The sequence below is a fragment of the Mastigoproctus giganteus genome, chromosome 9, assembly GCF_048544385.1.
Source record: "Mastigoproctus giganteus isolate SK-2022 chromosome 9, ASM4854438v1, whole genome shotgun sequence".
NCBI classification, from domain to species: Eukaryota; Metazoa; Arthropoda; class Arachnida; order Uropygi; family Thelyphonidae; genus Mastigoproctus; species Mastigoproctus giganteus.
In genome coordinates, this window is record NC_143583.1 from 171,467,556 (window position 1) to 171,484,057 (window position 16,502).

Sequence of the window (16,502 nt, forward strand, 5' to 3'; positions counted from 1 at the left end):
ATTTTATTATTATTTTTTTTTTAATTTGGCCAATTAGTATAGCAAAAGCTTGTGGCTTCCTTGCACTAAAGGGCTAAAGCTAACACTAAATACAAATACATTAGTTAAAAGATCTATATATATAAAGGATAGGAGATTATTCTTTTAGTATGGTGCCTAGAGAGGACAGCAGTTAGTGTAATCAACCAATGGGTTAGCTAAAATGGAAAGGCAGTCATAAAATAACACAATTTGAACCTGCAACACAGAAAGTCAAAAATATTATAAGTACTTAGTGCTGTACTTCAGATGATTTCAATGTCATTAACGAGGGCCAGCTGTCAAAATCAGTCAAAATTCAGCCTCTGTTTCTAACATGAAATATACGTAGAATGCGGTAAAAAGATACCAAGTTATTAGTTTATTGTTAATGTTCGGAAGCCAGGTTAATCGTAATGCTAACATACATATCATGGCTAACCCAACAGAGGTGGAGAAATGATAGATAATAAGCAATATATAGGTAGTAAAAAATTACTAATGATCACTGAAAGTTGAAATCGCAAGATGGAGCAGACTGTCATGAATTGTACTTACTGATTTCCCAAGCTGGAGAAGTGGGGACGGTTGTCCGGTATACTGAGGGGAGAGAAAGAATGATACGTGCTTGTTTTCGATGACTATATGGTATGTAGAAGTGACCTCTGGTGTTGGAATGCAGTAAGACATATGGGATTGATGGGAGGATTAAACACAATGAGGCCACGAGTCCCATGATAGGGGAGAAGGCATAACATGCCAAAGAGCATGAAAAAGATGCTGAATTTTGTATGAGGCAAAGTCAGTATGTATAGCAGTAAAATAGCATTTTTATATATTGCTTTCGAAACCTAGTCGCACACAAGAAATAAAAGATAGGGATTCAGAACAGTAAAAAGGAGAGTGAGGATGAGAGGAATTAGTATTGCTCGGGTAGTCCGGGTCACTAGCCTATTCCTGTAGTAGGACCCTGAACATAATTTCTGGGACTGTGTCTCGTGTGTTTAAGTCAATAATGTTAATAATGGTGGAGGTAGACCATTATATTACCATTTAGATTTTATTACCCTCCATGATGAAAATATAATTACATGTAATGCCAATAAAAATAGTGAAAAATCTAGATATGACATATATATTACAATAATGACATCCTCTACTTCCAGGCTTTGTAAATAATGTATAGGCAATACTCAACCTTTTTGATGTCACATGGTCTTAAAAACTTGTGCCCACCGATTGGTTATCATAGGAGTATTTTTTCACTATTTCTTACGATTTTCACTATTTTTATTGGCATTATATGTAATTATATTTTCATCATGAATGGTAATAAAACCTAAATGATAATATAACGGTCTACCTCCACCATTATTAACATTGACTTAAGCACAGGAGATACAGTCCCAGAAATTACGTTCAGGGTCCTACTACAGGAACGGGCTAGCGACCCAGGACTACCCGACCACTACTAATTCTTCTCATCCTCACTCTCCTTTTTACTGTTCTAAATCCCTATCTTTTATTTCTTGTGTGCGATTAGGTTTCGAAAGCAATATCAAGATGCTATTTTACTGACTTCGCCTCATACAAAATTCAGCATCTTTTTCACATTATTTTGTATGGTATGCCTTCTCCCCTATCCTGAGACTCGTGGCCTTGTGTTTAATCCGGACCGTCAACCCTGTATGTCTTACTGCATTCCAACGCCTGAGGTCGCTTCTACATACCATATAGTCATTGAAACAAGCATGTAGCATTCTTTCTCTCCCCACAGTATACCGTACAACCGTCCCCACTTCTCCGGCTTGAGAAATCAGTAAGTACGATTCGTGCCCGTCTGCTCCATTTCGCGATTTCAACTTTCAATGATCTTTAGTAATTTTTTACTACCTATATATTGTTTATTATCTATCATTTCTCCGCCTCTGTCGGGTCAGCCATGATATATATATATGTTAGCATTACAATTAACCTGGCTTCAGAACATTAACAATAAACTAAAAACCTGGTATCTTTTTACCACGTGCTACAGATATTTCATATTAGAAACAGAGGCCTTACTTTTTGATGCATTTTGACGGCTGGCCCTCGTTAACGACGGTGAAATCATCTGAGTACAGCACTAAGTACTTATAATATAATACTTTTGACTTTCTTTGTTGCAAGTTCGAATTGTGTTATTTTATGACTGCCTATCCATTATAGCTAACCCATTGGTTGATTACACTACCTGCTGTTCTCTCTCCATACTAAAAGCATAACCTCCTACCTTTTATTTAATTATATTCGTTGGGTGCCTTCTACTCTACATAATAGTACCCAGGTCTATATTTCTTCATATATTCCTCTTATTACAACTCCTGTACCTATTACTTCTATTCAGTGGTCACAGGCTCGAACCCCGGTCTAATCAAGCAGCGTGTGCTATGCATCGGTGGGCTGGAGCAGCAGTGCGTAGCACATGCTTCTTGATTAGACCGGGGTTCGAGCCTGTGACGACTAAACACGGAGGATGCGGAAAGGTCAGGGAATGACCAACCGCCTATTCCCGGAGCAATATGGCATTAGTTGCTAATGCTCATAAAAAAAAAAAAAAAAAAAACACAACTAACAATTCTATATATACAGTCAAACATCCCTATAACGAATTCGATAAATTAAACAAAAAAATTCGTTATAAATTTTGTTATACAGAGAATATCTTTTTTATTAGAAATTGTTATCTAATTAGAAAAGGAAAATGAATCTACATTTATTTTTAATGTATTTTATTTCAAAAACACTTATTTAAATTACGTTTACACAATTTTCTCCGGTAAGTAGCACAAATTAAAAAAAAAATCTGTAATTTTCGTTTGCACAGTACAATTAAAAAATTGTCTGATTCTCAAAGAAAACCTCACATTTGTTCAGAGCATTAAAAACTTTATCAGAAACATTTTCACAAAACTGTAGACCCATATGAACCGTTTTAAAAGCGTGAATCATTTCTTAGCGAGTTGGCTTTTCTATGGATTGTTCTGATGTGTCTTCGGCATCATCATTAATTTCTTCGTGATCATGGTCGCGTCTAACACTGTTCAGCAGTATTTCATCTTCATTTGGACGTTCTGTTGTAGTCAGATCTTGATCTACATAAACATAACTATCCAGCGTTATTTCATTTTCGATGTTTCCGGACGATTCTAATAATGTCCAAAAGTTTTTCAGTTCTGAAAGAGGCAGTTCATCTTGTTCGTCCAGTTGTTGTTCGACTTCTGCATTCAATGCAAATCCCGCTTTCGAAAAACAATTTTGAATAGTGTATTCAGTGACATCGTTTGTCCAAACTTTTGCCAGTTCAGAGATGCAATCTCTAAGGTTAATTGTAACCTGCAAGTTTCTATTTTCTGATAACGCATTGACAATCTTCATTATTATTCTCTTTCAATAATGAAATTTAAAATTTTTAATAATGCCTTGGTCCATTCGCTGGAGTTTTGACGTTACGTTTGGTGGTAAAAACAACTTTACACTTTCAAGTTTGGCAGAAATACTGGCAGGATGTGCCTGACAGTTGTCAGTTACCAACACGATTTTCCTTCTTTTTTTTTTTTTGTTATATGCTTGTCTAGTTTTAATATCCATTCTTCAAAAATATCACTTGTCATCCATGCTTTTTTATTAAAGGTGTAGTCAACTTCCAAAGATTTTGAACCTCTAAAACATGTTGGGTTTTTTATTTTCCGATGACTAAAAGTCTTAATTTTTCACTTCCTGTCATATTTGCTCTGACTAGCACAGTGATTCTTTCTTTGCTTTGTTTTCCGCCAAAACATTTATCATCCTTAAAAGCAAGTGTTCTATTCGGTAAACATTTAAAGAATAAACCCATTTCGTCAGCATTAAAAACATCCTTAGGTTCATATTTTTCCAAAATCTTCTTTAAGGTATTGTTCCTCCAACTGTTTAATCTTCTTCGCTTACATTAACACTTTCTCCACAAATAATCTTTTCCACAATTCTGTGGCACTTCTTAAATTTATCTAGTCACCCAGTGCTTGCATTAAATTCTGTATGTCCAAGGGACTGTGCAAATTTCAGAGCTTGTTACTTAATTATTGGGCCCAATATTGGTAGATTCTTTTCATGTATCATTTGCACCCATTTTAGAACAGCTTTATCAGCATCTTCATATATACACAACTTAATTCGCTTCTTGTCTGCTCCTCCTTCAATTGCATTTAAAATTGATTCTCGATTTTTTAAAGTCGTAGATAAACTGCTTGCAGGTTTGCCATATTTCTCCGCAACATCTTTTTTCTTAAAACCCTGGTCAATATCATAACAATCTTTGGTTTATCATTAATACTTTAAACACTTTCTCTTCGACGTTGCTTCCGCAATTGTAAAAATTACTCGACTGCAGCTCTTGCCAATACATACACCGCAAACTTCACTGCACTGGCCATATAGTGAATTGTTAGTATCGCCTACTCAATGGCGTTCGCTTGCCAATTCAACAGTATCACAGAACCTTTCCTATCAGTCACTTTGAAGAAATATACGACTTTGTGAATTTCTTTTATTCAGCTTTCATTCATATATACATGAAAGAAAATTTATGATTAATGTATGCTGTATGTTACTTTTCAGGAAAAAAAAACATACAAGAGCATATAGCCTATGTGATTGATGACAAATTATTCTAAAAGAACGAAATTAAAAAAAAAAAAAAAAAATTAATGAAAACCATCTACTGGCTGGGAGTCCAGTTAGATGAGAATGGACATATCATATAATGATTGACAGGAAGGTCACATGGTACAGTTGAGGTGAGAAGCGATTGTCACTCAGTAGGCGTTACTAAAAACTGACTATGGTAGCATTCTACATATTGCCGACGAAAATTTCGTTTTCCCCTTAGCCAACATCAATTTACAAATCTACCTTATTTATTGTAAAGTTTATGACCACTTTTAAGAAAATCCATTTGGTTTTATAACTGTAACAAAAATGAAACAAAGACCCTCCTACAGGAGTCAATGGCTACAAGTGATCACTAAAAGAATGATTATTTAATTCCAGATGCTAATGCGCAATTTCGGAGGGAAGAAGGCAGTATATTTGAGCGGCTGTTTAGCAGTAAATGCTTGAAAATCTTCAAAAATGTTTTACTAATTTTTTTTAAAATTTCGTTATAGAGAGACAAACACTTCACTATATGGAGTTAATTTTACATGTAATTTAGTTTCATGGTGCAACGTTTGCGAAAAAATTCGTAACATAGAGAAATTCATTAAATAGAAGTTCTTAATAGAGAAGTTCCACTGTCTACATATATATATATATATATATATATATATATAAATTAGAATGATAATTAAATAAAATTAATGCCAGCAGCATGGCAAGACAGAAGAGTGAAAACAGTCAAAATTAAACATAACGATTTGTTTGATTGTTATGTTCAATTCTGACTATTTTTGCTCTTCTATCTTGCCATGCTGCTGGCATTATTTTTATTTTAATTTAATTATCATTCAAATTTTTATATTTCAAGCATCATGTAGAGGAATATGCTTTTTGCTGCCTCTAATGTTTGCTTTAGTTTTTATTTTTTATTATGAAAGATTCAGTTTCAACTATTTTAAACATTATTCAAATACAGGGTGGTTAAAATTAAAGTATCCCTTTGTAGAAGGCTCTGGAGCAAGTTCTAAGGCTCGTACTGAAGAGAAATTTGGACAACAGGTACAATAAAGAATGCGCTCACCATTTATTGGAAAAAAAATTTATTACAAAATTTACCACTGTATGACGTGTAACTATCTTAGTTACAAAATACAAAAACTTCCGTTATTTGCATAATCGTAAGTTATTGCCACAGCGCCACTACTCAACTCTACTGTACTGTATAAAAGCAAAGCAGTCTTCAAATATCATACAGTAGATGTTTGCCTGCACTACAGCAGCAATGCCAACAACGTTGCAGGAAAACTATTAGTGAAGCTGTACTATCAAAACAGCAACAATGCAGCTGCGGCTATCAGAGAATTCTGGCATCAGAAGCGAACAAGGCACAGGTGGAATTATGACTGTTTGTGCTGTCCGCAAAATGATTGAGTAATTTGAAGTGACAGGACACCTTGGTGTTCAACCAGGCAGAGGTCAAAAAAGAGTGAACTCCTCTCATGTTGAAGGTGTGGCTATGGCTGTCGTGGATTTATCAAGTCAATCTCCATGTGGTAGCGCAAGTGTGCCAGCTATTTCTCGTGAAGTGGACATGCCGTATTCCACTGTAAGACTAGTAATGTGTCAGGTGTTGCGGTACTATCCTTACAAGTGCACATGCTACAGCAGCTAAAGCATGGTGATGCAGATATTTGTTTCACATACGCACTTCAGTTTCTGGTGCGAATGACAGTGGATATCACTTGGCCATAGAAGCTACAGCAGCTAAAGCATGGTAATGCAGATATTCATTTCACATACACACTTCAGTTTCTGGTGCGAATGACAGTGGATATCACTTGGCCATAGAACATCCTTTGGAGTGATGAAGCCCACTTCTGCTTAAATGGACAAGTAAATACGCACAACTGTCGCATTTCGGCAACAGAAAACCCTAAGTTATCCATGAGGTCCTGTTGCATTCTCCAAAAGTGACAGTGTGGTGTGGATTTATGACCACATTCATGATTGGGCCATATTTTTTTGAACAGGTAAAACCGACTGGACCCCACACCAGTTCCATCACTGGACAGTGATATCATGAAATGTTGGAAAATTTCACAATACCAAAGCTTCAACAAAGTGGGTGCCTTCAGGATACCATATTCATGCAACAGTGGATGTGTGCAACCCCACATCCACCGTTGTGTCCAAAGATTGCTAAGGCAACACTTTACAGACGAATGGGTTGTTGTTGTTTTTTTGGTTTTTAGGAGCATTAGCAACTAAGGCCATATTGCTCCGGGGATACGCAGTGGTCATTCCCTGACCTTTCCGAATCCTCCGTATTTGGTGGGCACGGGCTCGAACCCCGGTCTAATCAAGAAGCGTGTGCTACGCACTACTGCTCCTGCCTACCTCGCTACGGAGGCGCCCCCCAGACAAATGGGTCATCAGCCGTTGTTTCCAGAGATCTTGGCCACCCCTATCACCGGACCTCACCCCATGCGACTTCTAGTTGTGGGATTTTCTGAAGAACCAGGTGTATCGGAAAGGATGTCAAACTCTGGCAGATCTGAAGGACAGCATTAGATGTCATGTACTGGCTATTCCAGTTGACATGTTACGTTCTGCTGTAGAAAATGCTGTTCTTCGAATGGAAACTGTTTTCAATCAAAATGGAAGACACATTGAACAATGGTAGCGCTGTTCAAGTGATTTGTATTGCCACAATGCCATGTAGTGACAAATTTTGTAACTAATTTTTTTTTTTTTCCAATAAATGACGAGCTTATTGTACCTGTTGTCCAAATTTATCTTCAGTATGAGCCTTAGAACTCACTCCAGAGCCTTCTACATAAGGATACTTTAATTTTAACAACCCTGTATATGTATATCACATGACAGTACTGGGCTGATTTGCTAATGCTGCATCCGTTCTGCCATCTATAGTTTATTATTCGGCTATATAATCTGATTAAGATTATTTTTTGTCAGTGGTGTGGCTTTGCATTGGAGTCCTTGTATCTGTCCTATTTTTAATTTTCGCTGCATCAGGACCACCGCTATTCAAGTCCTCTGTGTTGGCAGTTCGATCTGGGGATCAGATGGTGGACTGATCTTTCGGTCGACTCACCTTTGCGGCGATTTGTCTAGTGATCAAAATGCAGTGATTCCCTGATTATTATTGGCCTTGTGGTTCTCTGTTGAGATGGGGCATAATGGTCAGTCTATTTTTGGTTTATTTTTGTTTTATTTTATATCTCTGTTGGTGATATTTTACATAAATTTGGACATGGTGCCCGTTGGGGGGGGGGGGGAATTCTATTTAATTGGCATTCAAAATTTAATTGATTTATTATCATTGCATTTAGATTTTCTAAATTATCTTGGAAAGTTTCTGCTACAATATTATTACTCTTGTTACCCTTCTTTCCCCTCCCTGTTGGTTTAATCGTTATGTATAATTTTGACTATTTTTGCTCTTCTGTCTTTCCATGCTGCTGGCATTATTTTTATTTAATTATCACTCTAATTTTTATATTTCAAGCATCATGTAGAGGAATATGCTTTTTGCTGCCTCTGATGTTTGCTTTAGTTTTTATTATGAAAGATTTTATATATATACATGTATATATATAAAGGAGGACAACATCCAGCTGTTAACATCTGAAAAATGAAACTGTACCTTAATTGTAAAAAATTATGAATGAATAAAAAAATACTTGCTTACCTGATTTGGTTTCTTGCTGTCAATAGCCTGAATATCCAAATAATGGAATGTATTTTCTATCTGAAAATTATAACAACTGAAATGACTAAATCTGGAACACACATTTATATTATTATTATTATTAGCCATACGGTGCAAGGAAGCCTGAAGTTTATGCTGCACCAGCCAAAAAAAATTCCCGCATTAACCTGAGAGAGAGATTAACATTTGTATCGATGATCTATTGTAAACTCCACTGACCTGATGATCATGCCGGAGTATAAACAAGAATATTTTTTTTTTACTCGCAAAAGGAGTATCAGATCGTAAAGACTAACCCAAAAGTGCAGCTATTACAGTCTTGTTTACTGGTAAGGAGTGGAATGTGTGAACATAAAATGGTGGAAGTGGACAGAATGAAAATATAAAATCAAAAACACTTTAGGTAATTCTGCACTTTAGTGTCGTGAGTCACGGTCAGACCACAAGTCACCGCCAGTTCCAACCTGTCGTAAATCGTATTCTGATGGGCAGTTCCAACTTGCTAAGCATGCGTGACACTGACTCTATCTGCCAGTTGTCACTGTATCTGCCAGAGCTACAAAAATATTGGTCAACGTGGTGATAACCTCGTACACAAAAAATGATGTCATACTAGTCTACAAATGGATTTTGCTAACTATTGGATTGTAAAAATAACTATAAAAGTATTTCGAAGATAGATAAAACTCCAGCTGAGGGAAATCGAGAGAAGAAAGCAAGAATAAAAGCTTCAAAGCCACAGAAGAAGCTTTCCATGTTGACAAAAAAACTAAATAAAACTTAGAGAAAAAACAGAGAACGAAAAAAATGCAGAGTTTAATAAAATCTGCTTCTCAAGATTTTAATCAACATTAACCTTCTCATCAAGAAGGACTAACCCTTGGCATTTTGAAATTATATTGAAGAACTTTCTGAAGATTTCGATCCCGTAGATTTGAGTTCAAATAAATTACCTGAGGATAATCAAATGATTCCTAAACCGGCTAGACAGAGTATACTGCAACATAAATCACAAGAAAAAGTAAGAGTGTTTCGCTGAATAACAACAAAATGATCTCGACTAAACAAAATCATTTTCCACTAATACCGGCTTGTGCTAGTACCATCCATAAATCTCAGTGAGTTACTTTCAATTCCGTAATTTATAAATACAAGTGATCTCAAGTCCAACTAGTTTATGTTGCCTTATCTTGAGTTACCGATATCAATGATCTTTACATTATTGCTGCAAATGGAGAAAGGAACTTTTATCATGGACTGAGAAACGCTACATCCAAACTTGCACTTCAAGCTGAAATGACCAGGGTGTCGAGTAATCCTCTATTTACCATGCACGATACTTTTTACGAGTTCATCAGTAGACAGCAAGATCTTTCTATTCTAACGTTAAATTGTCAAAGTTTACGTTTTCACAGTCCAACAATTTAATTTACTTCTACTTTCTGAAAGGTGACTAAATAACAAAGAAGAAGTAAAGATACCTAACTTCGATTGTGTAGTTCAATTCAAATGAGAAGATCAACAAGCTGGTGGTGGTGGTGGTGGTGGTGGTGTAGTAGTTCATTATAAGGGAGAAAATTGTACTCACGTTGTTACTTCTCATATAGAAGTGATTTATCGACAAACTGTCTAACCTGTTGGAGACATTTGTGCAATTGAATGCCTTCTTTCTGAGGGTCAAACGATATTGTCGGTAGTCATTTACACTTCACCTAACCAAGAGATCGAACACGTTGAATTCATCCATTTCATTTTACTTCCTTACACGGTTGAAGGAGCTGCATGGCAAACAACAATATTCTCTTAAGAAACACGACCAAATACCAGTGATACTTAGTTGAGATTTCAACATTAATTTTGCACACAATCAATCCAAACCGTTGACTCAATATACACCCTACTTTCCATATTCATGAAGTCATTATTTCCAAATATCAAATTTTCTTTGAATGGTTTTTGGAAATGGACTCTTTGAATACTGAAATTGTTCATCTTCTGTTTAAGCATCATGAACTTCATTTGAGCCATAATTATCTTGTACTGCATCACATTACTCACTGCTCAAATTGCAAAATCTCATAAAGTATAAATTTTATTTTTAGATAATGTTATATGAATGAAAATTAATTTCAAAACTAGAGAACAGCTAATATGTATTCAAATTATAAGTTAGGAGGACTGGTTTGTCCTCTTGTATGTTTTTATGGCTAGCAGGATTTAATTTGCCTAGTTATGTTGATGATCCTGCTCAGGTAGCTAACAAACTAAATGAATATTTTGCATCGACATTCACACATGAGGAGTTATTCAGCAAGGGGAATGCCAGAGGTATATTCAACTCTAGCAGTAAGCTACAGAATCTTGAAATAACTGGGAGTAAAGTGGAGGAGAAACTGTTGAAGATAAACACAAGAAAGGCACCCGGGGTGGATGGGATCTATCCAGTTATATTAAAGGAGGCAGCAAAGGAAGTAAGCAAACCCTTAGCCATAATTATGAGAGCTTCCTTGGACTCAGGGGAGGTACCCATAGACTGGAAATGTGCAAATGTGACCCCAATTCACAAAGGAGGATCAAAGGCTGACACAAGTAACTATAGACCTGTGAGCTTAACTTCTGTTCCAGGAAAATTAATGGAGGCACTGGTTAAAGAAGCACTGCAGGATCATTTAGACAAGACTTCAGTTATAGCTCAGACACAGCATGGTTTTGTTAAGGGGAAGTCTGCCTGGCCAACTTGATTGGATACTATGATGCAGTCACAAAAGAACTGGATGCAGGGAATAACTTTGATATTATATACTTGGATCTTAGAAAGGCTTTTGATACTGTTGCACATGGAAGACTGCTACACAAATTGGAGCAGTGTGGCATTGGAGGCAAGTTGCTGCTATGGATAAAGGGGTGGTTGAGGGGGAGAAGACAGAGAGTGTTAATTAATGGACACTGCTCATCGTGGACTAATGTTATTAGTGGAGTCCCTCAGGGCTCAGTGTTGGGTCCATTATTGTTTTCTGTATTTATAAATGATATTGATGATGGTATATCAAGCTTAATGTCCAAGTTTGCAGATGATACAAAGGTTGGCAGGGTTGTCAAGGACACTACTGACACTATGCTGCTGCAACAGGATCTGGAAAGGTTGAGCAGATGGGCTGAGAGGTGGCAAATGAAGTTTAACATTGACAAATGTAAAGTACTACACATGGGAAACAGCAACCCCAGAGCAACGTATCAACTCTGTGGTACTACACTGACAGTGGTAGAGAATGAAAGGGACTTGGGGGTGGTCGTGCAGGCAGATATGAAGTTCTCTGAGCAGTGCAGACGGGCTGCAAGAGTAGCTCATGGAGTATTGTCAATGATATACAGGAATTTTTCCAGCAGGGATAAGGAGGTGATTATTCCATTGTATAAGGCAATGGTCAGGCCACACCTAGAGTACTGTATACAGGTCTGGAGACCTCATTTCAAGAAGGATGTAGAGCTGCTGGAACGAGTACAGAGAAGGGCAACAAGATTAGTGAATGGAACAAAGGGGTGCTCTTACGAAGAAAGGCTTAAGTTTTGCAAATTACAGTGTCTGGAGACTAGGCACCAGCGAGGTGATCTGATAGAGGTGTATAAAGCCTTGAATGGTTTAAGCATGCTCAATGCTGATGGGATTCTTCCTCTAGCTCAGAAAAATCACCTGAGAGGGCATAAATTCAAATTGAGGAAAGACAGATGTAGGATAGACGTGCGGAAATTTGCCTTTAGCCAGCGGGTGGTTGGTTGGTGGAACAGACTCCCATCCCTTGTGGTGGAGGTTGATAGCCTAAATAAGTTTAAGGCTCAGCTGGACAGGTATTTTGAACAAACAGAGGGGTGAAGTGGAAGTGGGTTTTTTTTTTTTTTTTTTTTGGCTGATGCTGCATAAGCTTGCTTTCTTGCATCAAATGCCTCTACTAATGCTAATGCTAATGTTATGCAATGGTATTATTGCATAACTAGGCTATTGCATAAATAGCAGTACAGCTGTGGCCTTCAAAACAAATTGCACCGATGTTGCATTTCTTTCAAATGAATGGCATCACCAAAAGCTTATTCTGCCATTTATTTAAAATATGAGAGACACTGATATGGCCCACTGTTTGAGAATTGTGTCCTCATTAAATGGTGTATTTTAAATAAATGGGAGTTAACCTTTTGGTGATGCCATTTGTTTGAAAGTTAAAAGTAACAATACCCAGGAAACTCATTGTGAATGCAAAGTTTTTTCTAATGTTTGCAATAAGATAATTGCATTAACCAGTCAGTTTAAATCCTGCAGGCCAGAAAAATCACATGAAAAGGCAAAACAATACTCTCAACTCCATAAAGTGGATGAATGAAAGTCCCTGCATTAAACCAGTAATAGTAATGCTCCCCCTTTCATAGCATTCAGTAATATTGTGTAGCCTGACAGTCACAAGATTGTAATTTAATATTTGAAAAAGTATAGAGTTTTTTTAAATTGTGTTCTAACTTTTAACAGTAGATTGTAATGCTGAATAATTTTATTTCCTCATATTTTCTAATAATAATAATAATACATTTTCCAAATATTGTGTTTTTGGCCACTAAAATTATACATTAGTTTTAGGGAAAAAATAGTTTAATTATAGTTAAATTACAGAAAAATTTTCTATCAAAAAACATGAAATAATTCATTTCTGCCAAATTTAAGTTCCCGAAGACACAAATTCTACAAAACTTGACATTACTCAACACAAAAAGTAAGACTTTTGTGGATTTATTGGATGATTGTTTTCTGCAGCAGCATGTTCGAAAGGCAACCAGAGAGAGAGGGTAATACTCTTGATCTGGTTATCAGCAGTGATCATTCATGTATTAAGAATTTGCAGATAAATGAACCACTAGGTGGCAGTGATCATAGTGTACTAATGTGGGATTTACTTAAAGATATAATTACCATCAGGAGTAAAGGAAAGGGTTTTTGCTTCCGTAAAGGTCAGTACAGTGGTCTCAGACAGTTTTTAAATTCTGTACAGTGGGATTATTTGTTATTATTTGGTTTTTATGAGCATTAGCAACTAAGGCCATATTGCTCCGGGAATATGCGGTGGTCATTCGCTGACCTTTCCGCATCCTCCGTATTTGGTGGTGACGGGCTCGAACCCCGGTCTAATCAAGAAGCGTGTGCTACGCACTGCTGCTCCTTCCCACCTGGCTACGGAGGCGGCTGTACAGTGGGATCAACTGACGATGTTACGAACAGTAAATTCTAAGTGGGAAGCATTCAAGGAATTAATCGTGGATGCTACTAAAAGTTTCACACCTATTAAGAAATATTGTTCAAGGTTTAGGCCTAAATGGTTATCAAATGAGATTTGATGAGGTTAACTACTGAGACTCATGACAGAGAAGAAAAATGCAAGGGATGCATATAAATTATCAAGCGACTCAGAAGCCTATGGCAGATATAAGCTAGTCTGTAATCAGGTCACAAAGAAGGTTAGGCAGGTGAAGGCAGATTACAAGAAATCTCTGGCAAAAGATGCTAAGAAAAACAGCAAGGATTTCTTTACTTATATAAACTCTAAAAGGAAGGGGCTGAATCTGATTGGTCAACTTGATATCAATGGTTCGACTGTTGATGATCCCACTCAGATAGCAAACAAACTGAATGAGTATTTTGTATCTACATTCACACATGAGGAACTATTAAGGTTTGAAAATGGCAGAAGGTTATCAAATTGTAACAGGGTACTTAATGATTTTGTAATAACTGAGAGCAAAGTGGAGGAGAAATTGTTGAAGTTAAACATAAGAAAGGCACCTGGGGTGGATGGGATCTATCCAGTTATATTAAAGGAGGCGGCAAAGCAATTAAGCAAATCCTTAGCCATAATTATGAGAGTATCCTTAGACTCAGGGGAGGTCTCCACAGACTGGAGATGTGCAAATGTATCCCCCAATTCACAAAGGGAGATCGAAGGGTGACACGAGTAATTACAGACCAGTTAGTTTAACTTCTGTTCCGGGTAAAATAATGGAGTCACTGGTTAAAGATGTATTGCAGGATCATCTAGACAACACTGCAGCAATAATTCAGACACAGCATGGGTTTGTTAAGGGAAAGTCTTCTGACAAATATGATAGGATATTATGATGTGGTTACAAAGGAACTGGATGCAAAAAATAATTTTGATATATATTTGGATTTCAGGAAAGCTTTTGACACTGTTGCGCATGGAAGACTATTGTACAAATTGGAGCAGAATGGTATTAAGGGTAAGTTGCTACAATGGATAAAAGGATGGTTGAGTGGAAGAAGACAGAGGGTGGTAATTAATGGGTTCTGCTCTTCGTGGACTAATGTTATTAGTTGAGTCCCACAGGGTTCAGGTGTTGGGTCCTCTGCTGTTTTGTATATTTATCAATGATATTGATGAAGGTATATTTAGCCTTAGTGTCGAATCTAGATAATTTGGGCAGATGGGCTAAGAAGTGGCAACTGAAGTTTAACCTTGACAAATGCAAAGTACTGCATATGGGTAGAAGCAAGCCCAGAGAAACGTACGAACTGTGTTGTACTACACTTAAGATGATAGAAAATTAAAAAGACCTGGGCAGTAAGATATGAAGTTTTCTGAGCAATGCAGACAGGCTGCCAGGGCATGTCATGGGTTTTGTCAATGATATATAGGAATTTTGCTAGCAGGAAAAAGGAGGTGATTGTCCATCTGTATAAGGCAATGGTCAGGCCATGCCTTGAGTACTGCGTACAGGTCTGGAGGCCTCATTTTAGGAAGGATGTAGATTTACTTGAGCGTGTACAGAAAAGGGCAACAAGATTGGTGAGGGGAATTAAGGTATCCTCTTACCAAGAGAGGCTTAAGTTCTGCAAATTGCAGCAGCTGGAGACTAGGCACCTGCGTGGTGATCTGATTGAGGTATATGAGGCCTTGAATGGATTGAGTACGCTGAATTCTGATGGGATCCTTCCACTTGTTCAGATTACGAACCTAAGGGGGAATAAATTCAAATTAAGAAAAGACAGATGTAGAATAGATGTGCGGAAATTTGCCTTTAGCCAGCGGGTGGTTAGTTGCTGGAACAAACTTCCATCTGTCGTGGAAGTTGATAGGTTAAATAAATTTAAGGTGGAACTGGACAGGCATTTGGAGGGAATGGTGTGTTTTTTTTTCTTTTTTTTTTTTTTGGCTGATGCTTTCTTACACTTGCTTTCTTGCATCACATGCCACTACTACAACCAATTAAGCCAATATTTACAACAAAAACAACAAAAAAACTTTGAAATTAACATATTTCAATGAAAAAATAAATAATTTTTTTAATACTAACTGTTTATGTAGCAAATATTATAAATATTAAACCATTTGTAACCTTTTTATCAATCCCCCCCCCCCAAGGTTCTTTTTCACTACACGAAAATTCCCCGGAGTTAGCTGATTGTAATGCTTAGTAATTCTTGGCCACAAACTCAACTGAAATTTCTCTTTGTTTCCTTGAGAATACCCACACAGGCAATTTTTTAACTTTGAAAAGCTTTTAGACAATGGAAAACATACCACTGTGATAAAAGTAATGTTTCATTAATATATTACGAAATTTACTTGGCCAGACAAGATGGAGGGATGTAAACAATATCGTGTTGCCTCACAGGTCCACTCTCAGCTTACAAAAAGTGAGCAATGATATAAACAAAAAAAGAAAACAGCAGAATATACAAGACTAGACACACTATTAAGAAGACAGCCATCTACCATAGGGTGATAGATGACTCTCATCAACCGGTGCAATACCACCACTTTGCTTATTGGAGGCTTGAAATGGTGAAACACATGTTTAGTCTCTAGAGCAAAGTTTCCGGCATCCCCCTCCCTCCCTCCCTCCCCCCCATACGTCTCCTTCAACTCATGCACGGTGCTAAGTACTATAGATTTTGATACCTTTCGTGTTTGGTGATTTCATAAAAAAATAAAAAGTAACAGCTGCTAATAATCACCTGGAAAATATTTAAGCCCAGTGAATTACCAGGATTAAATATTTTCTAGTTGGCCCTGTC

At 37.0% G+C, this 16,502-nt stretch overlaps 1 protein-coding gene across 4 annotated transcripts in view; it reads right to left on the reverse strand.

The window, feature by feature from the left end:
- LRR (capping protein regulator and myosin 1 linker 1 leucine rich repeat protein) overlaps window positions 1-16,502 on the reverse strand; it is a 1,021,987-nt gene that overhangs the window by 949,645 nt on the left and 55,840 nt on the right. For all 4 annotated transcript variants that reach the window (XM_090381859.1, XM_090381857.1, XM_090381858.1 and 1 more), the window contains exon 4: window positions 8,408-8,467. In XM_090381859.1, coding sequence (XP_090237985.1) covers window positions 8,408-8,467 — 60 coding nt within the window. The remainder of the gene's footprint in view (window positions 1-8,407; window positions 8,468-16,502) is intronic.